This window comes from Capricornis sumatraensis, chromosome 3 (assembly GCF_032405125.1).
Source record: "Capricornis sumatraensis isolate serow.1 chromosome 3, serow.2, whole genome shotgun sequence".
NCBI classification, from domain to species: domain Eukaryota; kingdom Metazoa; phylum Chordata; class Mammalia; order Artiodactyla; family Bovidae; genus Capricornis; species Capricornis sumatraensis.
In genome coordinates this window covers 176,132,888-176,160,444 of record NC_091071.1, presented here as the reverse complement: position 1 = coordinate 176,160,444, position 27,557 = coordinate 176,132,888, and the positions used below count along the sequence as shown (strand labels likewise).

At 40.1% G+C, this 27,557-nt stretch overlaps 1 protein-coding gene across 5 annotated transcripts in view; it reads right to left on the bottom strand.

Annotated features, from left to right (window-relative positions):
- Positions 1–27,557, bottom strand: part of EIF4G3 (eukaryotic translation initiation factor 4 gamma 3) — a 177,506-nt gene that overhangs the window by 11,358 nt on the left and 138,591 nt on the right. For all 5 annotated transcript variants that reach the window (XM_068967770.1, XM_068967767.1, XM_068967766.1 and 2 more), the window contains 6 exons: positions 25,939–26,159; positions 23,438–23,556; positions 18,311–18,483; positions 8,530–8,655; positions 7,328–7,409; positions 3,840–3,938 (listed from right to left, as the gene is read on the bottom strand). In XM_068967770.1, the coding sequence (XP_068823871.1) occupies positions 3,840–3,938; positions 7,328–7,409; positions 8,530–8,655; positions 18,311–18,483; positions 23,438–23,556; positions 25,939–26,159 (820 nt within the window). The remainder of the gene's footprint in view (positions 1–3,839; positions 3,939–7,327; positions 7,410–8,529; positions 8,656–18,310; positions 18,484–23,437; positions 23,557–25,938; positions 26,160–27,557) is intronic.

The window sequence follows — 27,557 nt, the reverse complement described above, 5'->3', positions numbered from 1 at the left end:
GCTGAGACTTCTAGTTAATGTTTCATTTTGGCTATTGTCACTTTTCAGTTTCTGTTTGGCTCCTTTTTATAATTTCTACCTCTTTACTGGTATTCTCAGCTTGTTCAGTTCATCATTCTGATTCCCTTTATTTCTTCCTCCATGGTCTTCTTTAGTAACTGGAGCACAGATAAAGCCCTTGTCTAGTAAGCCCAATGTTTGGGCTTCCCCAGGGATGCTTTCTGCCAGTTTCTTTTTTCCCTTTTAAAGAGCTGTATTTCCCTGTTTCTTTGCATACTTTATAATTTTTTGTTGAAAACCAGACCTTGCAATGTGCTAAGTCTGGACATCAGAGTCTCTCCTTTACCTAGGAACTGCTGATGTTGTAGTTATGTGTTATTTAGTGACTTTCTGATAAGGACCATATTCCTTCTTTTGTGTGGTTACTGAAATCTCTGATTCACTATCTCTACTGTCAGCCAGTGACCATTCAGAAATTTCAGTGACTATCTGGATCCGAGGAGAAAAAACGAGAGGTATGGGGAAGACTCAGATGTGTTCAGTGTAAGCTTCTGTAACACACCCTGTCTGAGAAGTCACTTCAGAATGAGGGATGGAAACATCAAGGTCCTGAGATGGGTCCCTGGTGAAGTGGTAGGCAGATTAAAAGACACAGCACCAGTCTTCAGAGGATGAGGTCGTTATTGCTCAATCTGGCACCAGAAAGACAGAACGACTGTCCTTTCAGCTGTCTACCAGAGAGCTGGAGGCTGGTAGCTCTCTAGGCAAAATTCCAAAATCACTGAAATTTACCACACTCTTTTTTCATCAAGCATTATCCTGGTTCTGGTAGTGCATTTGTCAAATTTAGTCAACAAAATTTTCTCTATGTTAATTAGGAATTAGTCTATAGTTCTCTTTTCTTGAAATGCCTTTGTCTAGTCTTGTTATCAATGTAATGCTGACCTCATAGAATGAGTTGGAAAACGGTCTCCTGTTCAATGCTTTGGAAGAATTAGTATGAAAGTTTTGCAAAACTGGCATTACTTTTTCCTTTAACGTTTGGTAGAACTCATCTGAGCCTGGACTGTTTTTTGAGGGAACATTTTTAACTACTAAAATTTCTTTAATAGATATTCACGTTATCTGTTTTTCTTCTTGCTCTATTAGTTTCTTCTTGCTCAAGAAATTTACTCATTTCAACTAAGTTGATGTGTTTATTACATGTAGAATATGTACAATGTCACCTCTTTCATTCCTTTTATTAGAAATTTGTGCCTTATCTTTTATTTTTCCTGATTAGTTTAGCTAGGGGTTTATCAACTTTATCTTCTCAAAGAACCAGCTTTTGACTTCAGTGACTCCTTTATTGTTCCTCAGTTTCACTGATTTCTGCTCTGCTTTTTGTTATTTCCTTTTTTCTATTTACTTTTGAGTTTTATTTGCTCTTCCTTTTTCTAATTTTGTAAGGTTAAAGCTGAAGTTAATGATTTGTGACCGTACTTCTTTTCTACATCAGGTGTTCAGTGCTAAAAACTTCACTCTAATACTGCTTTAGTTCTATCCCACAAACTTTTATGGGCTGTGTTTTCACTTTCATCCAGTACAAAATATTTTTTAAATATCTTTTATGATTTGTTTTACTCATGGGTTATTTAGAAGTCTGTTACTAAGTTTCTAAATATATATTGCCCTTCTTCTTAAAGGTTAGCTTATTTGGAAGTCAACTCTAGATTAACTCATGTTTTCTCAGTACTTTAAAATTATTCCACCATCTTTTATTGTCATCTTTGTAACACTTCGATTGACAGTACACAATTGGGTTTTCATTGTTATTATTGCAAAATTTGTTTTTCCTTTGGAGGTAATATGCTTCTTCTTTCTAGCTACTTTAAAATCTTTTCTTTTTTTCTTTCTTGATATTATGCAGTTTCACTAAAGTGTAACTATCCTATGTGGTATACATGTGCTTTCTACAGATTCATATATTTTTCAGCTCTGGAAAAGTCTTAGCCACAATCTCTTCTCTTCTCCATTCTGATTTCCCCTCTAGGATTTCAGTTAGACACATTACAGACTTTCTCTTTCTAGCCCCTAAATTTTATTAACATCTATCAGAATTCTACCTAGTTTCTTCTTTTTTTATATCTGTGCTCATTTTTTATATCTGTGCTCATTTTTGTGACTCTTTCTTTTTTAAATAGTGTTATTTTATATTATGAGTTATCCTTCTATTATTTCAAGTCTCCAGAGTCTAAATCCTGCATTTATTCCCTGTTTACTCTCACTCTTGGTTACTTACTTCATTATATGTTAAATGAACTCTAAGTATTAACTCATACATTTGGACACTGTTAACTTGCAGAAAATAAAAGGTAAGTTGAGTATGTTTTCTCCAAAGAGCATTTTGGTTTGGTGCTTCGTGGAGCTGGGTTGCTACTGAACCAGGACCATTGCAGCTTCTTCAGGATCTCTGGGAGCACTCCAAGAGGTATTAGGCAACATGCCCTTCGCACGTGCTTGTGCTTAGTTCCTCTGCGACCCCATGGACTGTAGCCCACCAGGCTTCTCTGTCCATGCGGATTCTCACATGTGCTTACTGCTCAGAATTCAGATTTCATCTTTGGCTTTCCCCCCCTCATTCTTTTTGTTACTTGGAAGTTTCTTCCATGTTCTACGATCCCAGCAATGAAAGATAAATTATGCCTTAAGTAGCCTCTTATTACCATGGCGGGAGTGCTCCTTAGTGTATCTAGTTTAAAACTAAAAGAAAGCTAAGAGTCCACTGTGAATCTAATGTCTTTATCCAACTTAAAACATACATGGTTTAAAATCATTTTCAGATTGCTTTATTATTTTTTTTAACCTAAGATTGACTTTTTTCTCCTTATTGCTGAATTTATAGGCTATCTCAGCAGTTACTTTCCTCAGATGTTTCAGGATTTTGATTTGCAGGATAATTTTGAGAAGAATTTTTTTTAGGACCAGATTTTATCAATCGTGGAGCCTCCTGCCTTGTTGTGGATTTCTGGATCCAGTTACTAAGTCCGTAGGCAGCTTAGCTAAGGTTCTGTCTATAAAACTGTACCTACCTTCCTAACATTTATTTATCGATTTTCCACTTAGTGACATGCAGTAAGCCTGTCTCCAATCTTGTACGTTGTAAGAGGCTATTACCCTACAGAAATCATTTCTGACTTGTTTCTGTCTGCTTTCAGACCCAGAGCTCAGAAGACTTGCAGCTTTAGCCCTATTACCCCTGCTTTATTTATCAATTTCATTCCTGGTTCATGGATACATGTAACTTGTTTTCAAAATGTGTCTAATTTCTTAAATCTTTATTTTTTATCTATAATCTAATGAATGTATACACAAAAAGCCATGAGGTTGTTAAAAGTTCCCAGATGAGAACTGTGATTGGTTCCGACAAGAGATCAGAAAATATTTCTCCTTAGGAAGCACGAGTCTTTTTGAGGGTAAAGTGGCATTAAAAGTATAGACTTAAAATGACATCTTGACCATGATTCCTATTTTGGTCTAATTTTTAAAACTGGGCGCTTCCCTAGTGACTGAGACAGTAAAGAATCCGCTTGCTATGTGGGAGACCTGGGTTCAGTCCCTGGGTTGGGAAGACTCCCTGCAGAAGTAAATGGCTACCCATTCTAGTATTCTTGCCTAGAGAATTCCATGGACAGAGAAGCCTGGCAGATTACAATCCATGGGGTCATAAAGAGTCAGACACGACTGAACAATTTTAACTTTCACTTAATAACCGGAATACTGATGCAATTACTTTTATCTCCCCTAAGAAACAGATCAACTACTATCAAACAGGAGGTATAAACCTTGCTTCTACTCACCTGCTCCAAGAGAAAATTATGTACATCTTCCCCTTCTGGTAAAAAGTCCTTCCAGCTGAGGTCAGCCTCCCTCCATAGGGCTCCCACTTTCTTATGGCTCTAAAACAGAGATTAAGTCCAGCTCATTTACTTCTACATTGGAAGGAGGAAAAAAAGTCAAGAGTGCCAAACTGTGAAGGCTAAAAAAAACGGAAACTTTTCCTTGTGCTGATATGAGGTTAATTTCTTAACGATTCTCAGCTTTTAAGCTGAGATGTTTGAATGTACATAAATGCAGTGGTAAGAGAAGTATAGCTGCTTAAGGTTCAATAATTTCTTTTACCAGATGACCAATCTGAGGATTGGCGAGTTTGGTGTTTGGTGTGTTTTTGAATATAATCATCTAAAAAGAGTTTAATTCACACAACTTATAAATTCAAAACTGTCTCTTTTCTTGGACAGTGCTATATGCATTGGTGATTAAAGCTATTCAATAAGCCTTGCTGGAGCCCCTCTTCATAGTAGGTTATCATTATGCTACTTAACATGAGAATGATTAAGGAAGTCATTGCTCCTGAACAAGAAATGAGAATTATTTCAAGGGCAAGAAGAACTGCAAGGTGGAGCCCAACAAACAGCAGAGAAGACCTGCTGTCAGCTGGAAAACTGATGAGGATGTTCAAGTCCACTCCCTGAACCAAATCACAGTGATAAAGGAAAGCGCCAGGCTTTGAGGCTGCAACTGTCATCTAAGGAACACGTACCAGTTATTTCATAGACTAATTAGCCCAGAGCATAGCTGATAACCTGGCAGAGCTAGGATTTTAACTCTAGCTTAATTTCAGAGTTTATGTTCTATGAGAATTTTGTTTTAGTTAGGAAAAATGAGAATCTGCTTTCTGTTTCTACAAATAAATGTTAACAAGACTTTGAATTTTAAGGGATGAAGTTAAATAGGCAGAAGAGGAGAAGAAAATTCTGGATGTAGAAATTAGGGTTCAATAAAAAGTTCAGTGCCATCAAGCAAAGGGTAGTAATAATATATATAGATAATCACCTAGGACTAGAGATGAGACTATTCAGTATACCTATCTATGAGTAATTATCACACAAACTAGATACAGGGGAACTTCTGCAGATTTAGACAGAGAAATGATATGCTATTTTGTTTTTTATCAGTGCCTACAAAACATGGAACGACAGACTGGTTTCAAATAGGAAAAGGAGTACGTCAAGGCTGTATATTGTCCCCCTGCTTATTTAACTTCTATGCAGAGTACATCATGAGAAATGCTGGGCTGGAAGAAACACAAGCTGGAATCAAGATTGCCAGGAGAAATATCAATAACCTCAGATATGCAGATGACACCACCCTTATGGCAGAAAGTGAAGAGGAACTAAAAAGCCTCTTGATGAAAGTAAAAGAGGAGAGTGAAAAAGTCGGCTTCAAGCTCACCATTCAGAAAACGAAGATCATGGCATCTGGTCCCATCACTTCATGGGAAATAGATGGGGAAACAGTGGAAACAGTGTCAGACTTTATTTTTTTGGGCTCTAAAATCACTGCAGATGGTGACTGCAGCCATGAAATTAAAAGATGCTTACTCCTTGGAAGGAAAGTTATGACCAACCTAGGCAGCATATTCAAAAGCAGAGACATTAGTTTGCCGACTAAGGTCCATCAAGTCAAGGCTATGGTTTTTCCTGTGGTCATGTATGGATGTGAGAGTTGGACTGTGAATAAAGCTGAGCACCGAAGAATTGATGCTTTTGAACTGTGGTGTTGGAGAAGACTCTTGAGAGTCCCTTGGACTGCAAGGAGATCCAACCAGTCCATTCTGAAGGAGATCAACCCTGGGATTTCTTTGGAAGGAATGATGCTAAAGCTGAAACTCCAGTACTTTGGCCACCTCATGCGAAGAGTTGACTCACTGGAAAGACTCTGATGCTGGGAGGGATTGGGGGCAGGAGGAGAAGGGGACGACAGAGGATGAGATGGCTGGATGGCATCACTGACTTGATGGACATGAGTCTGAGTAAACTCCGGGAGTTGGTGATGGACAGGGAGGCCTGGCGTGCTGCGATTCATGGGGTCGCAAAGAGTCGGACATGACTGAGCGACTGAACTGAACTGACAAAAGAGTGAATTCTATCATCCCAGTATCTCTTGCTCTGGTATGAATAAGTCAGAAATCACTCTAGAACTTTCCAAGTGAGTTTTGTTTTGATGTTTCTCACCCCAGGAGTTACATCACCTTCCTCTTTGGGAAGCTATACCACTTTTCCAAACCTCTTAACCTCTAATATAGCACTGACACAATTTTTTGGTTAAGATTTGTCTGTCTCCCCTTCCAGTCTATAAATTCTCTGAAGGTTTAGTCATCTTTGTAGACTAAAATCCTGGCAAAAGGCTTTGCAGAGAATTATGCAGTAATTCTAAATAAATTCTAAAATAAGTGCAACTCTAAGATAGAAATTCACAATCCTGCAGAATCATTTTCACCACCTATTTCTTTTTTCCATTAAAAAATCATTTTATTGAAGTATAGTTAATTTACCATGTTGTGTTAATTTCTGCTGTACAGCAAAGTGATTCAGTTACATATATACATACACACGGTCTTCTTCATATCCTTCTCCATTATAGTTTATCACAGGATATTGATATTTCCCTGAGCTATACAAGAGGTCCTCACTGTTCATCCATTATGTGCACAGCAGATGTAGTTTGCATCTGCCAACCCAGACTCCCAAACCATTTCCCCCTCCCCTTGGCAACCACAAGCCCGTTCTCTATTCTGAAAGTCTATTTCTATTGCACAGATAAGTTCATTTGTGTTTTAGATTCCATGTGTAAGCAATATCAACATGAATTTTTACCACCTATTTCTAATCAGATTCAGTTCAGTTCAGTCGCTCAGTCGTGTCCGACTCTTTGCAACCCCATGAATCGCAGCACGCCACACCTCCCTGTCCATCACCAACTCCCGGAGCTCACTCAGATTCACGTCCATCGAGTCGGTGATGCCATCCAGCCATCTCATCCTCTGTCGTCCCCTTCTCCTCCTGCCCTCAATCCCTCCCAGCATCAGGGTCTTTTCCAATGAGTCAACTCTCCAAAAATAATAAAATTAATCATTTCATGAATCTCCTCTTTCTCTGAAAGCAGAGGAATTTTAATCAAAATCTATTATAATAAAGTATAAATAATATAGCCATTTTGCCTCAAGAGAAAATAAATTAAAACACATTTTGAGATTCTTTAAATTTTACCAAATCTAGCTGAGATTAGATAATTCTTCCCAAATTAGTAGAGAACAGAAAGGCAAATATACCTTTGGAAGACACTAGACTGAACCAGAGACCTCACTCTTTTTTTTCTCCCCAAATAATAGAAGTTAACAGAATTACTTACACAGCAATACCCAAGTTTTTCACAGATAAACCAAGATCAAAATCATGACACTTCCTAATACACTGCTAAGTCCAATACTAAGTTTAACACTCACCATTTGTTTGCATAGAAGGTGCAATATTTCAGAAATCAAGATTCCAGCTCTTCCAACAGGAAGTAAAGGTTTGCAAAATTCTCTGTAAAAGATACAAGTAGTGCTTAAGTACCTCTGAACAAATTTTCTGTTTTAAAAAACAGCCAAACAAAGTGTGCCAAAAGAACAGATACTGTGCAACCTAAACAATACTGGGCAGGTCCAAGCTCCAAAACATGCTCAAAGTAACAATTTTTAGCAGAAGTAGTTCTGAGACCTCGGGTTTTTATGCCTCACTGAGAAGCTGGAAGGAGGCTTTACAATTCCTGGGTTTTGCCTTTTTCTCTGTTTCAGTGACAAAAGCAATGCAATGATCAGTCTCACTTACTCTGTTTATGTAAGTTCCACTTTAAGCTGAAAGGAGAGAAGCACCTTAGGTAACAGGAAGGTGTGAAGCCTGCTTATGAAATAAGTTTAAGAAAGGAAGCTTTTCTTTAGAATATGGATGAAACAGAAAGGAACCAATTTTCCTATAGTTAAATCAGTATTTCACAAACTATGTTCCATAGCATATTAACAATTATTCCTCAAAAAAAGGATTCAACAGTCAATTAAATGAAGTGATGCTGACTGAAACAAAGCGAAATAATTTTTATCTGTTGCTCTGCTTACAGGAGTGTCATACCTTTAATGTGCTATAATACACTTGTGACTCTCATAGGGATACACAAGTATGCAGAGTTGGACTATGTGAACAGTTTTGGGAGAAATACTAGCCTACACAAGGTAGTAACAATTACCCATTCCTGTCCAAATCTAGAAATGCCTAACAGCTCAGGTTCTTTCAAAACAACCTGAGCATGTACCATGCAGGTACCACAATCTGACAGGTTATCACGAGGAACTATAAATTCTTACGGCACTGGAGCAATGAGAGACATAAAAGCCAGATTAACATTAAGCTTCCAGGAGCAATCACTTTCCAATTACATGATTCTGAAGCGATATCTAATGTTAATGAACCACAGGGCTATTATATCCCCATCACTTCTCTAATTTAGAAAAATGTAACATTTTTATACAGAAATTAGAAGTCTTAAAGAGCCACAGGCTGGGTGTAAAAGTTTCCAAAAGCACTGAAGAAACAGCACTAAACTAAAAGCCAGCTGGTGAGTTCTGCCAGGTTAACTAGAAATACATACAAAGAAACAAGCACAACTTACGTGATGAGTTCTCTCATGGAGATTCCGCCTTCTTTTAACATGGGAGTCACCAGTTCAGCAAGGTACAACCAAATATGCGGAATATCAATGGCCATGTCATCTGCCAATTCCAATGTTTCTGAAAAACTGGAAAAGAACAGGAAAAAATCCACATGCAAATGTAATTGAAAGTTAAGATCAAATACATATATCAAAAACCAGTCGGTCAACAAATATCCATTAAACAACTGCTATGTCTGGTACTGCTCTAGGCATCAAGTACACAAGCTTTTGATCTCAAAGAGCTTGTATCATTGTGGGGAGGAAAACAAACAAAGACAAAAGCATATTTGCAGACAGGGTTAATTCTCTGAAGAACAGGACCTAAGGTACCAGGATATCGCTAGAGGGTGACCAGAAAATACCCCTGTATGGAAGTGACTTCTGAAAAACTTAATGAAAATGAGCCAGTCTCATGATGTCCTAGGGTAACAATTTAATCCCAACTATAAACAGTTCCCCATAGCTAAGTATCATATCCTCGGAGTCGGTCAGAAGCACTGACGGAAAACTTCATGTAATACAGACCAGACACAAAGAGAAGAAAAGACAAAAATCGTTCCTTTGAGGAGCTTACAATGGGGAAGAAAGCTCGGTGAATACAAAAGAGCCTGACACCGTTACTACATAACAGGATCATTATACACGTGACAAGCTAGGCAACCTCTAAAGAAACGCTGGTGGTTTCAGGCTTTCATGCTATGGAGTATTTCTCAACGTGAAGTACATAAATCGAATTTTTAACTATAAAATTTAGGAACATCAAATACAAAACATCAGCACAGTCTTATTTAGGCTAGAAATCACAGCTATCTATTTTAAGTATAAAAACATAATTCAAGACTGTGTTTAATCATTCCAACATAGAATATATTAAAAGGTACAAAAACAAAAGTGAATTTAACTATAGGAGACATATACATAATTAAAAGGAAATACACATAATCAGCCTTGACGTACTCCTTTTCCTATTTGGAACCAGTCTGTTGTTCCATGTCCAGTTCTAACTGTTGCCTCCTGACCTGCATACAGATTTCTCAAGAGGCAGGTCAGGTGGTCTGGTATTGCCATCTCTTTCAGAATTGTCCACAGTTTATTGTGATCCACACAGTCAAAGGCTTTGGATAGTCAATAAAGCAGAATAGATGTTTTCCTGGAACTCTCTTGCTTTTTCCATGATCCAGCGGATGTTGGCAATTTGATCTCTGGTTCCTCTGCCTTTTCTAAAACCAGCTTGAACATCAGAGAGTTCACGGTTCACGTATTGCTGAAGCCTGGCTTGGAGAATTTTGAGCATTACTTTACTAGCACGTGAGATGAGTGCAACTGTGCGGTAGTTTGAGCATTCTTTGGCATTGCCTTTCTTTGGAATTGGAATGAAAACTGACCTTTTCCAGTCCTGTGGCCACTGCTGAGTGTTCCAAATTTGCTGGCATATTGAGTGCAGCACTTTCACAGCATCATCTTTCAGGATTTGAAATGGCTCAACTGGAATTCCATCACCTCCACTAGCTTTGTTCATAGTGATGCTTTCTAAAGCCCACTTGCCTTCACATTCCAAGATGTCTGGCTCTAGATCAGTGATCACATCATCATGATTATCTTGGTCGTGAAGATCTTTTTTGTACAGTTCTTTGTGTATTCTTGCCACCTCTTCTTAATATTTTCTGCTTCTGTTAGGTCCAGACCATTTCTGTCCTTTATCGAGCCCATCTTTGCATGAAATGTTCCCTTGGTATCTTTAATTTTCTTGAAGAGATCTCTAGTCTGTCCCATTCTGTTGTTTTCCTCTATTTCTTTGCACTGATCACTGAAGAAGGCTTTCTTGTCTCATCTTGCTATCCTCTGGAACTCTGGATTCAGATGCTTATATCTTTCCTTTTCTCCTTTGCTTTTTGCCTCTCCTTTTCACAGCTATTTGTAACTTATATGCAGAGTACATCATGAGAAACGCTGGGTTGGAAGAAACACAAGCTGGAATCAAGATTGCCGGGAGAAACATCAATCACCTCAGATATGCAGATGACACCACCCTTATGGCAGAAAGTGAAGAGGAACTAAAAAGCCTCTTGATGAAAGTGAAAGAGCAGAGTGAAAAAGTTGGCTTCAAGTTCAACATTCAGAAAACGAAGATCACAGGATCTGGTCCCATCACTTCACGGGAAATAGATGGGGAAACAGTAGAAACAGTGTCAGACTTTATTTTTGGGGGGCTCCAAAATCACTGCAGATGGTGACTGCAGCCATGAAATTAAAAGACACTTACTCCTTGGAAGAAAAGTTATGACCAATCTAGATAGTATATTCAAAAGCAGAGACATTAGTTTGCCGACTAAGGTCCGTCTAGTCAAGGCTATGGTTTTTCCTGTGGTCACGTATGGATGTGAGAGTTGGACTGTGAAGAAGGCTGAGCGCCGAAGAATTGATGCTTTTGAACTGTGGTGTTGGAGAAGACTCTTGAGAGTCCCTTGGACTGCAAGGAGATCCAACCAGTCCATTCTGAAGGAGATCAACCCTGGGATTTCTTTGGAAGGAATGATGCTAAAGCTGAAGCTCCAGTACTTTGGCCACCTCATGCGAAGAGCTGACTCATTCGAAAAGACTCTGATGCTGGGAGGGATTGGGGGCAGGAGGAGAAGGGGACGACAGAGGATGAGATGGCTGGATGGCATCCCTGACTCGATGGACGTGAGTCTGAGTGTACTCTGGGAGATGGTGATGGACAGGGAGGCCTGGCGTGTGGCCATTCATGGGGTCGCAAAGAGTTGGACACGACTGAGCGACTGAACTGAACTGAACTGACACATAATCAGAAGGGTGTAATCGAGGGGTCAAGGGCAGGTGGTATCCTTTCAGATCTCTCCATACATAAAAAATGTGTGCTTTTTCACTGCAATTTCAGTTTCTAGCCAGAGTGTGCCCTTCTTTTTACCTACCTGAGAGAGCTACACATCACTAAAATTTTTCACTTAAAAAGAGGTACCACTGCAAGGCAGGGTCACTTTTCTGAAGGTGTCATTTCAAAACAGTTGGCAGCTCAGCCATATTATCTAACTCTGGGCTTCATGAATCCTGAATGGCAATATTGTGACCTCACAGCTTGCAATTATTTGACACCAATTTGCTATAAACAGACTCTTGGCTGTTCGCTTATTATGTACGCTTCCAGCTTGGTTAATGTGCCAACGATGGAACATAATCTGGCCGGGCTCCAGGATTTCTAGATTAAGTACATGTAATGCCTCTTCATGCTTCATGGTTTAGTGGTATAAACTTGCCTAATGGGCTCACGAGACAGTCGCAGCAGTCCTGGTCTTGAAGCAGTGTGTCTAAACTGTTCTTTTCATCTCATATGACAACTAAAAGATACTCATATTCTTGCCCCAGTTTTCTACTTGTTGATTACTCAGTTTACCATGGTACAGTCTGCAGAACACCATCACCGATCAAATCCATACTGATGATAAAAAACATAGGTGGCTGAACGCACGGTATCTGAAGCAAAAGCTCATAAGCGACTTATTAAGTTTACTATTCCTAACTCCTTTTGTATGATTTTAAAAGAAAAATCCTACAGCCCCGTGTGCAGAAGCTGCTTGATCATTATCTCTGTGTCTTTGGACTACTACTTAGCCTGTAACAGTGCCTTGCCTAACATATTTTCTGCTGGCTGAATAAATGAAATAAAGTTACAGCACAGCCTTGCTTTGTGGTATATAGTGACCACCACACCCACTAAACTGCACTCTGGGAGGTCTACCAATGGGACTTTGAACATCCCTCACCCCATTTCAACTACAGAAACTCTATTTTTACTTATTTTATATATTGCAATCCTAAAATTTAGTTGAAGAAAGCAATAAATATTGAAAGTTAGAAATATATTTTTTAATTTTAATTTTTTAATGCAGTAAAGTTCTGATTAGACATCTGCTAAAAGGCAAAATAATCTACCATCACTGGAAATGATCTTGTCAGGCAGCATCTTCCATAATTTTGCATTATGATAACTTTAATAAAAATATAAATCTGACTGTAGATAATCAAAGAAGAAACAGTGAAGACATCTCAAAATTAAGCTGGTCTGAAATTATTACCCTGATCATTAGAGAATCTAACTACACGTAAAACAAAGAAATAAATAAAAAGATAAGACCCTTCTTATATTCCAGTACCATTTTCAAAGAATACCACAGAAAAAGACTATTGCCTCACCTATGAGAGCAAATGGGGCCTTCACTTGCTGAGAAGCACCTCTACAATTCTGCATGTGGAACTTAGTCTGCTTGCCCACTTAGACTCCGAACAGTGTCTTTTACCAAAGTAGAATTGCCTTAAGTGGCAAGAAAAGTTCCAAGAGTAGTCAAGGAGGAGATAAGAATTTCCTTCCCAATAAGCATCTCCAAAAGTAAAATATTAATATAATGAGATTCCTTGAAGGGCAAATATTTTGGGTATCTAGTCAACTTCAACCTTTGTCCTGCTTTTCACTTATTACATTTTCATTTGTTCAAAACACTTTCAAAGAGATTCCAGTTTCATGGTGAACAGTGAGCTACATTCAACTACCTTTACCAGACAGTTTTTAGAAGTTTCCTGAGGCCACGATATTAAATGACTGTACCACATTATCTGAAATGAATCTACCTACATAATAATGTGCTCACCTACCCACATATCTGATTAGCATCATACAGTATTTAGATCCAAGGTGTGAAAATTCCAAGGGGATGGTTTGATCTTGTGGAAATGTTTTACATACATCAACTACTATGCTCAAAGTTGATAAAACATCTTTTAAAAAAACTGCAAAGGATCTAAGCTTTGTTTATAAGCCACCTGACACAGAGGTTATCTGAAACATCTGTCTAGTCTATCTTACTCTTCAAGTAGCAATGTATGCTTTGGGCAGCTGTAGGAGAAACTACATACAGGGGACTGGAATGCAAAGCAGGACGTCAAGAAACACCTGGGGTACGCAAATCTGGCCTTGGAATATGGAATGAAGCAGGGCAAAGGCTAACAAGAGTTTTGCCAAGAGAATGCACTGGTCATAGCAAACACCCTCTTCCAACAACACAAGGGAAGACTCTACACATGGACATCACCAGATGGTCAACACCAAAATCAGACTGATTATATTCTTTGCAGACAAAGATGGAGAAGTTCTATACAGTCAGCAAAAACGAGACCGGGAGCTGACTGTGGCTCAGATCATGAACTCCTTATTGCCAAATTCAGACTTAAATTGAAGAAAGTAGGGAAAACTACTAGACCATTCAGGTATGACCTAAATCAAATCCCTTATGATTATACAGTGGAGGTGAGAAATAGATTTAAGGGACTAGATCTGATAGACAGAGTGCCTGATGAACTATGGACGGAGGTTCATGACAGTGTACAAGAGACAGGGATCAAGACCATCCCTATGGAAAAGAAATGCAAAAAAGCAAAATGGCTGTCTGGGGAGGCCTTACAAATAGCTGTGAAAAGACGAGAAGCGAAAAGCAAAGGAGAAAAGGAAAGATATAAGCATCTGAATGCAGAGTTCCAAAGAATAGCAAGGAGAGATAAGAAAGCCTTCCTCAGCAATCAATGCAAAGAAGTAGAGGAAAACAACAGAACGGGAAAGACAAGAGATTTCATCAAGAAAATTAGAGATACCAAGGGAACATTTCATGCAAAGACGGGCTTGAAAAAGCAAAGAAATGGTCTGGACCTAACAGAAGCAGAAGATATTAAGAAGAGGTGGCAAGAATACACAGAATTGTACAAAAAAGGTCTTCACATCCAAGATGATCACGATGGTGTGATCACTCACCTAGAGCCAGACATCCTGGAATGTGAAGTCAAGTGGGCCTTAGAAAGTGTAACTATGAACAAAGCTAGTGGAGGTGATGGAATTCCAGTGGCACTATTTCAAATCCTGAAAGATGATGCTGTGAAAGTGCTGCACTCAATATGCCAGCAAATTTGGAACACTCAGCAGTGGCCACAGGACTGGAAAAGGTCAGTTTTCATTCCAATCCCAAAGAAAGGCAATGCCAAAGAATGCTCAAACTACCGCACAGTTGCACTCATCTCACGTGCTAGTAAAGTAATGCTCAAAATTCTCCAAGCCAGGCTTCAGCAATACGTGAACCGTGAACTCCCTGATGTTCAAGCTGGTTTTAGAAAAGGCAGAGGAACCAGAGATCAAATTGCCAACATCCGCTGGATCATGGAAAAAGCAAGAGAGTTCCAGGAAAACATCTATTCTGCTTTATTGACTATGCCAAAGCCTTTGACTGTGTGGATCACAATAAACTGTGGAAAATTCTGAAAGAGATGGCAATACCAGACCACCTGACCTGCCTCTTGAGAAACCTATATGCAGGTCAGGAAGCAACAGTTAGAACTGGACATGGAACAACAGACTGGTTCCAAATAGGAAAAGGAGTATGTCAAGGCTATATATTGTCATCTTGCTTATTGAACTTATATGCCGAGTACATCATGAGAAACTCTGGGCTGGAAGAAGCACAAGCTGGAATCAAGATTGCCGGGAGAAATACCAATAATCTCAGATATGCAGATGACACCACTCTTATGGCAGAAAGTGAAGAGGAACTAAAAAGCCTCTTGATGAAAGTGAAAGTGGAGAGTGAAAAAGTTGGCTTAAAGCTCAACATTCAGAAAATGAAGATCATGGCATCTGGTCCCATCACTTCATGGGAAACAGTGGAAGCAGTATCAGACATTATTTTTTGGGGCTCCAAAATCACTGCAGATGGTGATTGCAGCCATGAAATTAAAAGACACTTACTCCTCGGAAGGAAAGTTATGACTAACCTAGATAGCATATTCAAAAGCAGAGACATTACTTTGCCAACAAAGGTCCTGTCTAGTCAAGGCTATGGTTTTTCCAGTGGTCAAGTATGGACGTGAGAGTTGGACTGTGAAGAAAGCTGAGTGCCGAAGAATTGATGCTTTTGAACTGTGGCGTTGGAGAAGACTTGAAAGTCCCTTGGGTTGCAAGGAGATACAACCAGTCCCTTCTAAAGAAGATCAGTCTGGGTGTTCTTTGGAAGGACTGATGCTAAAGCTGTAACTCCAATACTTTGGCCACCTCATGCGAAGAGTTGACTCACTGGAAAAGACTTTGACGCTGTGAGGGATTGGGGGCAGGAGGAGAAGGGGACGAAAGAGGATGAGATGGCTGGATGGCATCACCAACTCAACGGACATGAGTTTGAGTGAACTCTGGGAGTTGGTGATGGACAGGGAGGCCTGGCATGCTGCGATTCATGGGGTCGCAGAGTGGGACAGGACCAAGCGACTGGACTGAACTAAGGAGAAACCGCAGATTAAAAGTTGGCTGATAAGGGCCCAGTAAATTTGGAGGTCTTCTTTTTTATTTTCAGAATCATCACTGGCTTGGGAAACTAGGCAGAGACGGCTTTAATTGTTCACAAAGCATTGTGCTAATCACTCAGTTGTGTCCGACTATTTGCAACTTCATGGACTATCAGGCTCCTCTGTTCAAAGGATTTTACAGGCAAGAATACTGGAGTGGGTTGCCATTTCCTTCTCCAGAGGATTTTCCCAACCCAGGGCTCCCACATTGCAGACAGATGCTTTCCTGTCTGAGCCACCAGGGAAGCCACAATTGCTCAGAAGTTGGCATTTAAGCAGTATTAGCATCCAGAAAGCTGACCCTGATGCTCCCCTCACAATGCTGACTAAGGACAGAGATCTTTGGATACTGGGACAAAAAGAGATAGCAGACAGGGCATTTCAGTGGCTCCAATGAAATGGCTTCTCTGGACAATATGATCTATTTATAACTTAGGTTTCAGAAGTAATTGGGAAATTGTGATTCAGTGTGCAAGAAGGCTCTTTGTGGATACTAACATGGGGCTATCTCTTAGTTCCACCTTAGAAAAAATTGCCAGACCTTTTCATTTAGGAAGGAACAGGGATCCTCCTAGGGGTCTTATCTAAGGATAGCCTGATTAGGTCTCAAGTGTCAAAAGCTAAGCCTGAAGCTGCTGCGTTATCACGAGCTGCAGAGGAAGCAGGGACAGAGAAAGCGGAGGCAGCCCCTGAGACACAGGTGTGTCCCCTTTTGGCCTGTATGGAATGTGGACACCGTGTCTGGACGTCATAACATTTCCTCAGGGAAATGGAAATATTTGAGATAGCCTGGAAACCAAGCTAGCACCTCACAAGTTCAACCAAGGTCACTGAGGCTAGAACGCACTCTGTGAGGGCTTTTCAGGGATGAACCAACTTCTGAGTATAGTTTGAAGAAAGACAGAAAATGGTAACTGGTAATGTAGCATTTTCAAAATTTTCTGGTGAATATATCATAATATCTGGGCAAAAAGCAAATATATATAAATTAACATAATAGTTATTAAAACTATAGTTCCAAGTTGGCTAGGGGCAGAACTCAATTTGTGAGGCTGTAAATACTCTCATTTGCTCTTATTATTTATACTGGTTGGCTACTGGAGTGAGGGGGCCAAAGTTTCTTACTAAGTTAACTGAGTCAGATGGCCTTAATCTAGTCAAGTCACTGAATAAAGAGAAATCTAACTTATTGATGAAGTATAACTTTTTAATGATTCTAGGAACAAATATACATCTTCTGGGACTCTGAGGACAATGCCATTATTCCTCACAGAAATCAAATGAATAGTTATTCTTAGGTATATTCAACCCTGGGATTTAATAATTATACTATTCTAAGAGGTTGGCCATATCTGAGAGATATATGTGGTATTTCATCATGTGCATTTAATTTACAAGACCACAAAAAAGATCAGCAAAAAAAGAGATTTAAAAAACTGAGAGAAATAATTTAAACAATGCAGAAGTCTTCCTGACATCCCACTCACGGAGCACTCACCCTGAATGAGATGGAAGGGTTACCCCATCTGACATTGACCCTACAGGTCTCAGTTCCTCTTCTCTCACAGAATGGGTACCTGTCAGCTCTGGCTGTGGTTCTGTGTTTACATTTGCATAACATGGCTCCTAAAACAATTTTTTTTAAACAATATGCAATTTCACTTTAAATATTGATTTTAAAACATAAGCCTGGGCAAGATTCTGTGATTGTACCACAAAGAACCTGATCTATGCATTCATCTGTGGATGATCACAAAGATAACCAGATTCTGATGACAGGATTTAACACAAGTCACAGCCAAACTTCATCAACTCAGCCATCAAGAGAAATCACAATGAAACCAACCTGAAATAAACCTAATCATTAACAACTTGGGAGTTATATATGCTTCTATTGGGGTAGAGTGGACAGACAAGCATTTCTTGGCCAAAATGAACCATGGTTTAGTGAAAGGATGAAGCTTTTTTGGTTTAATTTTCCAGAATTTTTCTCACAAAGGAAGGGTTTTTTCTCAGGGTTTACATGTAGGCTGATGAGGAGCTCCGAGTTTGTTGGTGGTTAAGAGGGTCTGTTATCTGACTTGCATCACAATATGTGTCTATCTACAATTAGATACAGAAAATCAGAAAATAAACACTAATCAGAAAATAACCACTAGCACAATCTATCAAATGCCATCATATCAACCAACATACATACTGTCAATATAATACACAAAGACATATTATGGCAGATACAATTTTAACCTATGGAAACTGCGAAATACTTAAAAAGTTATGTACTCTTAAAATTAACTACTATGAAAGAGCCTAGAAACTGAATACTACTGTTGAGTAGGATACTGACCCTTTGAAAAAGTCCTGTTTGCTGAGCTTTTCTGACTGTACCAGCTGATACAGTAACTGGCCCATGTGATCCCGGGTGATCTGGCTCCTTTCCAGGGTGGACTCCACTCCTGTCCTTACGAACACATGTCGCAGGCCCTGGGCATTCAGCTCTTCCACACACTGCATGGCTTCCTGTTCAAACAGCAAATAAAAGCTTACTCCAAAATAAGGATCGAATTGCCAGAGTGTTAAAATAAGTTTAAAAACATTTACTTATGACAAAATTGGTAGAAAAGAGCAAGATAGTTTTCATATATACAAATAGTTAAACATTAATACAGCTCAGTAAAATGCAGGATAATATGGGCAATATTATTAGGCATATTTAAAAATAAAAGTGCATCTTTATAAGGCTAATGTGTTTAGCTTAACATCTTAAAGATCACTCAAAAGACCAGAGCCAAAAATGTCTATTTTTACACAACATGGATCCATATTATGATTATTCAGAAACTTGAAATGGTATATTATGAAATAATATTTAAACAGAAATTCATGTCAAGATTCAAAGGCCTTAATGAGAAAACTGAGGTAATTCTGTCTCAATATGTAATATTTGCAAAATCTTCAAAGAAAAATGTCTTCCTTTTATAGTAAAGTTGACATGGTTAGCTGAAGTACTAAAAATCTTTTAGGAAGATCTTGGGATGTGGGGCTTTTAGACTAGCTTACCACGGGATGATCTGGCTAGGTCAGTATCGCTGTTCTGGACAATAAAAGCCTGGCAGCAGGGTCACCCAATCACCAATACAGCAGTGTGCCTCCCTGCCCTCAGCTACCTCAACTTGTCTGAGTCCAAAATCCTGTGATTCTACATCTGACGAGAGCAGTTCTTGTGATGGGGAAGATGCATGTGAGAAGGGCAGCCTCCTGACAGAAGCAGCAAGTGAGGCAGGTCTAGGTGTCTTCACCACTGTTTATCTCCTCTCTATTAAGTTATTTAACAACTCCTCCCATGTCACTTTTTATCTAAAATATTTTCAAAATATAGAGAAATTAAAGAGTAATAAAATGTACACTGACATACCTTTACTGCAATTTAGATTAATCAATTGCTGGTTTTCTTATATATGTATCTAAGAAATTCAACATTCACACAGTAACATCAACTAAATAGCTGATATAGTACATACTGGAATTGCCACAACTGTCCCCAAATGTCCAATATAGCTTTTTCATTGTTCTAGGATCCAACTGAAAACCCAACGTCACACGTCATGATGTCTCTATAGTCTTGCTTTTGGCCGCGCTGCCCAGCTTGCAGGATCTTAGTTTTCCAGCTAGGGCTCAAACCCTGGGTCCTAGCAGTGAAAGGGCCAAGTTCCAAACACTGAACCGTCAAGGAATTCTCTCTTTAGATTCCTTTAATACAAGTCAATCTTTTCTCTCTTCTTTGCGTTTTCATGACACTGGCACTTTTAAGACAACTGTCACGTAAAACTGTTTCTTACATACACTTTTACCCAGTCAGTCTGTCTGTTTCCAGCCCCATCTGCATCTCACGCACATTCATCGAATGCTAAGTAAGTTACCACCCATCCTTCTAGCTTCCAGAATGGTGCTGCTTTCTACAGCTTATGCTTTTTATCCTTGTGGCGTTTTACCTCCTTTTAATCCTACCATCATCATTATAAAGCCTTTTCAGGAGAGAGTAAAAATGAAAGCAAATACTCAGTGCTCAATATTATATCTGAAGTGACTGTCTTCCAGTGAGAATTTAGTCACTGCGTCTGCATACTGGGCCAACTACCCATATCATGGAACTACTGCGGAGCTTCTATGTTCACAGCAGTTCATAATCTTACCCTTCTCCCTAGTTTCTAATGTTTTGTTTTTTGTTTTTGACCTCTAACCTGAAATGACACCTCCTAGAATCCCTGTGACTGCCCAATCACTGTGACTGCCCAATCACTGGTTAGCACACCATCTAATCTTACTTCTTTGCACTGAAACACTTTCTTTTCGTAGAAGCTGCTTATTTAGTTATTACCTATTTTTAGGACAGCTTTGTCTGCATCACCCACTAGAACATGAGCTCTGTAAAAGGCCCATAAAAACAGATTATGTTGTTCACTACATATACTACAATATTTACAAGAAGTATTCCTTACAATGGGCTTCCCTGGTAGCTCAGCTGGTAAAGAACTCGTCTGCAATGCAGGAAACTCCGGGTTGATTCCTGGTTCGGGAAGATCCTCTGGAGAAGGGATAGGCTACCCACTCCAGTATTCTTGGGCCTCCCTGGTGGCTCAGACAGTAAAGAATCTGCCTGCAACATGGGAGACCTGGGTTCAACCCCTGGGTTGGGAAGATCCTCTGGAGGAGGGCACAGCAACTCACTTCAGTATTCTTGCCTGGAGAATCCCCATGGACAGAGGAGCCTGGCGGGCTAGGGTCCATGGGGTCGCAATGAGTTGGACACAATTGAGCCAATAAAACACACGCATGCATTCCTTAATGTGGGTGACACATTTCAGGTGCTCAACATACAGACCTCACAAAGGCTAAAAACACAAGGTGTGGAGTCAGACAAATATGTTTGAACACTGATTCTGCCACTTACTTGCTATTGTGTGAGTTCAAGAATGTTACTTAATCTCTCAGCTTTGACTTCCTAACACAAGGTTACTGTGAGGACTGCATATAATATATATAAGCACTTGGCATGTTGCCAAACACAAAACAACAGCTCAATAAATACTCATTTGTAATACTGTTAACTACAGCACCTACTAAAATGTTAACGGAAAATTCTTCCTTACAATGAGCTCTGCAATAAGCCTTTAGTATGACATGAAAGTGAAGGCGCTCAGTTGTGTCCAACTCTTTGTGACCCCATGGACTATAGCTTACCAGGCTTCTCCCTCCATGGGATTTTCCAGGCAAGAGTACTGGAGTGGGTTGCCATTTCCTTCTCCAGGGGATCTTCCCGACCCAGGGATCGAACCCTGGTCTCCAAAAGGTAGGAAGAAAAAGTATAGCTTCTGCTCTGAAGCTGGAAGCTTGGATTTGAATCCTGAGTTTGCCATTTATCCGACAGAAATAAGTATGACCTAGAGCAAGTTACGTTACACCTTTGCACCTCAGCTTTCTTTTCTATTTTTCAATTTTATTTTACTTTTAATTAGAGGATAATTACTTTACAAAATTGTGATGGCTTCTGCCATACATCAACATGAATCAGCCATAGGTATACATATGCCCCCTTCCCCTTGCACCTCTAGCTGTGTTAGGGGCTTCCCTGGTGGCTCAGACAGTTTAAAAAGCTGTGCTGCCAATTTATAAGGAATCTAACAAATCACAATATATGAAGTCTGTTCTTTGGATTATTCCAGCTAGTGTTCTTATTTTTGCTGCATTTTCAAGAGGTTCTGAAAAGTACTCTAACTTGCTCATGAGCAAAATCTTCCTATTTTTAAATTTTGGACAATTTCAGTAAGCTTTTACCAAAGCAAAAGTAGTTAATATATCTGACAAATAATTTTAACAGATAAGCCTTTGATGACCCCAGATCCCTAAACCAGGTCCCATTATATGATCTCTCCTGAGAAGCACAAGCTGGAATCAAGATTGCTGCAAGAAATATCAATAACCTCAGATATGCAGATGACACCACCCTTATGGCAGAAAGTGAAGAGGAACTAAAAAGCCTCTTGATGAAACTGAAAGAGGAGAGTGAAAAAGTTGGCCTAAAGCTCAACATTCAGAAAACAAAGATCATGGCATCTGGTCCCATCACTTCATGGGAAACAGATGGGGAAACAGTGGAAACAGTGTCAGACTTTATTTTTCTGGGCTCCAAAATCACTGCAGATGGTGACTGCAGCCATGAAATTAAAAGACGCTTACTCCTTGGAAGCAAAGTTATGACCAACCTAGATAGCATGTTGAAAAGCAGAGGCATTACTTTGCCAACAAAGGTCCGTCTAGTCAAGGCTATGGTTTTTCCAGTAGTCATGTATGGATGTGAGAGTTGGACTGTGAAGAAAGCTGAGTGCTGAAGAATTGATGCTTTTGAACTGTGATGTTGGAGAAGACTCTTGAGAGTCCCTTGGACTGGAAGGAGATCCAACCAGTCCATTCTAAAGGAGATCAGCCCTGGGTGTTCTTTGGAAGGACTGATGCTAAAGCTGAAACTCCAGTACTTTGGCTACCTCATGCAAAGAGTTGACTCATTGGAAAAAGACTCTGATGCTGGGACGGATTGAGGGTAGAGGAAAAGGGGACGATGGAGGATAAGATGGCTGGATGGCACCAACGACTCGATGGACGTGAGTCTGAGTGAACTCCGGGAGATGGTGATGGACAGGGAGGCCTGGCGTGCTGCAATTCATGGGGTCACAAAGAGTCAGAAAGGACTGAGTGACTGAAGTGAACTGAAGATCCTACAGGTCTCCTAGCATTTATTTTAACTACAATTGAACACTTTGTGGACTTTATCTGTTCATGATCTATCTCTAACTTAAGACTACAAGGCTCATGAAGTCAGGCAGTATGTGTACCTTACTCACTGCTATCTTAAAATGAAGATCAAGGAGAAGATTAAGGTTAAAGAATGGCAAGCTGAAAGCTACATCTTGAAATGTTTCGCTCAGGCTGTCTGAGCCTGGCACATTACTCTTTTGTGCCTCAGTTTTTCCACTTATGAAGTAAAGAAAAATAATGTCAGCGGTACTTTAAAGTTACTGTGAGAATGTTGATAAAATGACAGGTAATATAAGGAGCCAGGAATTCCTCATAATGATAATGTGTTGTTTTTGTTCATTAACATCAAAGTAAATTTGGTTATTCTGCAGTGGGGATGGATTGATACCCGCTCTCCCTCTCTGCCAGTTGATCTTGTGAACTACAGTATCACTATAAAAGAGCACACTCGGTAGGAATGCATCAATTCCTGAATTGAACTGAATGTATCAATTCAGTTGTGCAAACTGAATTGTGCAGGGCTGGGATTACTCACTCTAGGTCTCATCAGTTCACAATAACTGATCTAGACCAGAACCAAGTTACACTGTCTCCTGTGAAGTTACATTGCCCCCTATCACGGGCCTTTCTGTGCTGTTGCTTTCTAAAAATTTTTGTTTACCTTAAAATCATTAATGTGGAGAAACTCATCAATGATAGATTTGGACTTCCTCTCCATCTCTTCCTCTGACAATGCAGGCTTGTCAGAGGCTGATGTTGCTGGAATTTCTGGTTTTGTCACTAGTGAGGAAAAAAAAGTGAGAAAGGAAAAATGACAAAAATTATCATTAAAATGGTAGAATTATGGTTGATAATATTTGTGTGCTGTTACATTGTTTTGTTTTTAGTAAAGGCATTAAAACAGATACCAATTTGACAAAGCAAGCCACCTAAAAGTAGAATACAGAAACATTATTTTAGAATACACACATACTAAATAACTTCATAATCCACAACAGCTACAAGGGATTGAAATATTGATAAGTTTTTATAATTAGCACTTTTTTGTTCCTTTTTTAAAAAAAATCAAGGTATGGCTGATTTACAGAATATTATATACAGTATTATATTAGCTTCAGGTACACAACACAGTGATGGAACACTTTTCTAGAGGATACTGCATTTCCTTTCTGTATTTTGATTGCTCTCCACTGCTTCAAATATGGAGGGCACACGAGGCCCGCTCAGTCGCACAGGCGTGCACAGAGCAACAGCCACACTGGCTTTGGCAGTTGCTTGAATACGCCATGGTTCCACCAACCAATACTTTGTTCATGATGCTCCTCCTGTATGGAATGCTCTATCTCTGCCCCTCGCCTATCCCTCCCTGCAAACCTGTTTTAACTCCTCTTTCCTTCAGACCCGAGGGAAGCCTTCTCTAACATCCCCCTGTGTCTGGTAAGTAAGTACTCTCTTATAACTATGTTTCTTTCATAGCATTTTTCTCATTTTGTACTTCTATACTGTTGTGGTCCATGTGAGGGTTGGAAAAGAATTTCCAGACATGAGGCAGGAGAGGAGAATAAAATTTATTAGAGCAGGAGACGCTGTTAGAACAGCAGGCCAGCTCAAGAAGAACTGACCTTGAACAGTGGTCCGTAGTCCACTTTTATACCCAGGGTACAAGGAGTGGGCTAGGGGTCTTGTGGGTCATTTGCTGATTGGATGAGGCACGTATCCTCGGTGGGGGAAGAGTAAGGCAGATAACTTCTCCCTATGGGGTAGGAGGGGAGACAGGCGATACTGCTCAGGAGGACCTGAAATCTGTTAGTAGTTACACCACGGGGGAGGGAAGGACACTAAGGGTCTGGTTTTTCCGTTCCTGCATTCCGAGACCTTCCTTGGTTTTATCTGCTCTTTCGATCCTTGGGTCACCACATGTATCATCTTTCATGGGGTTATTTGATAAACTTCTCGACCCAGGAGACAGAAGACCAAGAGCAGGGACTGGTGCCCAGAAGTCACGAGGTGCTCAGGTGCATGCGGCAAATGAACAAATGACCCAGACAGTAAACGTGCAGAGGGCAGCTGTGCTACAGCGTCCAGTACACGCCAGGCGTTTCTCATACCCTATCTTGTTAGGCTCCCAAACCACCCAGCATGCAGAAGGAGGCCACACGTCCTTAAAACTGAAAGATTTGAAGTCCTCATCAGTAGGGAAAAGATATTTCAATTTGCCTGTGAAATCCATTTAGAAACTACAGTTAAGAGACATAATTTAAATAGTGAAACAAAGCTGAAAGCTAGGAAAATGTTATAAAACAACCAGCATTCCTTCAGGATTAAGATTTAAAACTTTTTCATCACTGTCATTATCATCATTAAGACATCTAATACCTTTTTGCAAACTTTGTATTTACCAAGTAATGTTCCAAGTATTTACATGTATTATCACTGTTAACCTTCACAATAACTCTACAGATTTAGTACACTTATTATCCCCATGTAAGAGATGATGAAACTGAAAATCAGATAGGTTAAACACATGAGGAAGTTTTTAGAGCACTACCTGAGTTGGTCCTCTAAGCACAAACATGCTCAACATGTACAAAACCCACAGAGGTTCCAAGATGAAGGTAATGAAAGGCCATCTGATACTTTCTCTTTGGTTTGCCCTGTGGTGGCGCAACCGTTTCGGGGTTTTCATACATGTGAGGGGCTGTACAAAGGATACCTTGGAAAAGGCAGGCTACCACCCACTCCAGTATTCTGGCCTAGAGAATTCCATGGACTGTATAGTCCATAGCGCTGCAGAGTCAGACAGGACTGAGCGACTTTCACTTTCACTTTTCACAAAGGATACACACCCTAATGCACATGGGGGTACAATTTAGGGACCTTGGGAGAAATTCATATTGCTCAAGATACAGCAAAATGACCTCATCTTCATTGCTTTTAATAGTGAAAGGGGAAAATTTACAAACTGCTGAACCACGGGATACCTGGGGAATGAGAACCGTAAGATTAGGAAGATATCCTCTAACTTTTAAAGCACTGGCTTGTGCGCTGTTAACATGTATTGATTCTGAAAATCTACTCGGGCACAAAGTCTCCTTGTCCTTTTCGCCGCCCAAATTTAAGGCCCCAGTCTTCACCTGTCTCTGTTTACACAGAGCCCCTCACCTGGCTCCCGGGTCCTGCTCCGCTCCGCCTCAGCGCTGCTCCGCTCCACGTCCATGCCTCCTGTGAGCTGCTTCACGGTCTCCAGCATCTCCCTCCTCTGCTCCTCCTGAGACTGATTGTCTAACAGGTCTTTACTGCTGCCGCCCCTCATGAAAGTGTTCGGCCGAGCTGCTGCAGACGGGAGGGGCTTGTCATTCTTCTCCCTGCCCGTGCTTCCACGACTTAAAAGACAAAACAACACTTCTCAAAATAAAGACCACCTCCATTCCCTCTGTGTTCAAATTATAAAACAACACCAAGACGTTCTAAAAGTATGCAGGAGAACTTTTCACAGGTAACTTTAGATGTATGAGGCACCAATTACACGCCAAAGTGTAATTATTTACATAAACAAGTAAAATCAGTGCTTTAATGAGATTAAGATGTGCTTTACCTTTTCCTTAAATGTTAAAGGGATACCACTTGAAAATTTTAAATGCCAATGGCAATTCCTTGTTTAAATTTTAAAAAATCTTTAAAGAAGAAAGACAGTGATGAGTGTTTGAGCTAAGTGAGTGAAAGGGAAACAGAGTACCAAAATAATATGGTTTTATTGTCTTACAAACTTGACAATGATATTTATTCAGAAATTTCAAATACATGGAAAATATTTGAGGACCAAGTCATGGAAAATTTTTGAACAGCCCAAATCACACACTACTTTCATTTTAGGAGAGAATCTTCCTGTCTTCCTACTCTTCTCTCAGGCAATTCTAACCAGCGGGGCAAATAGGTCCTCAGCCCAAGAGAGATCAGCAACGGTAAATTTAAAATGAGAAAAGGAAGACCTAGAGGCAAGGCAATGGTCTAATCACTATGCAGGAACAGACACAGTCCTCAAAAAGCACAGCCTTCGGGGGACATTTATAGCAGGGCAAAGAGCCACAAACACCTCAGTAGCATAGCTGATGCTCAGTGACAATCTAGGTTATTGTTTAAAAGTTCACCAGTGCTGCATTTTGTTTCAGAAGCCAAAGGAATAGTAATACAGCTTAGAAAACCCACCTAGTCACATTAATTTATAATAATAAAAAGCAGAAGTTTGTGAGGTTAAAGAAACTGTCCCAAAGGCGCTTACATCCAAACATTTCATTCTGTCACTGTACTACAGGTTCTCATCCACTCTCTGTAAACTAGCCAATGGAACACCTGACTGTACGAATCCTACAAACATGAAAGGAGAAAGACAGCAGAATACAGAGTAGTGAAAAATAAAAGCCAAGCTCAAATGCAACTGCCAGAGCAGTGTGACAGAGAAACACACGGGTGGGCGGTCGGGCCCTTCCACGCAGCTTGAGGGCCGCAGCTGAGGGCGCTGGTTGCTCTGGAGCACCTGCACCTCGCCTGGGGGAGCCCTGACACAAGCTTCCGGGGCTCCTTGGCTGCGCCTGGCTTTCTGAGTGGAGCAAGCTACTGCATATCCCTTCCACCTCATCTGAACACTGTAACTTCCTTATCTTGGAGGAAATTAACTTTACTGATGAAACGAATCTACCCATAGGGATTATCATCAGAGAGAGAGAGAGTCTTGTGTCAGACAGACAACCAACCAGCCAGCCTGACAAGCAGGTCAGTCTTTA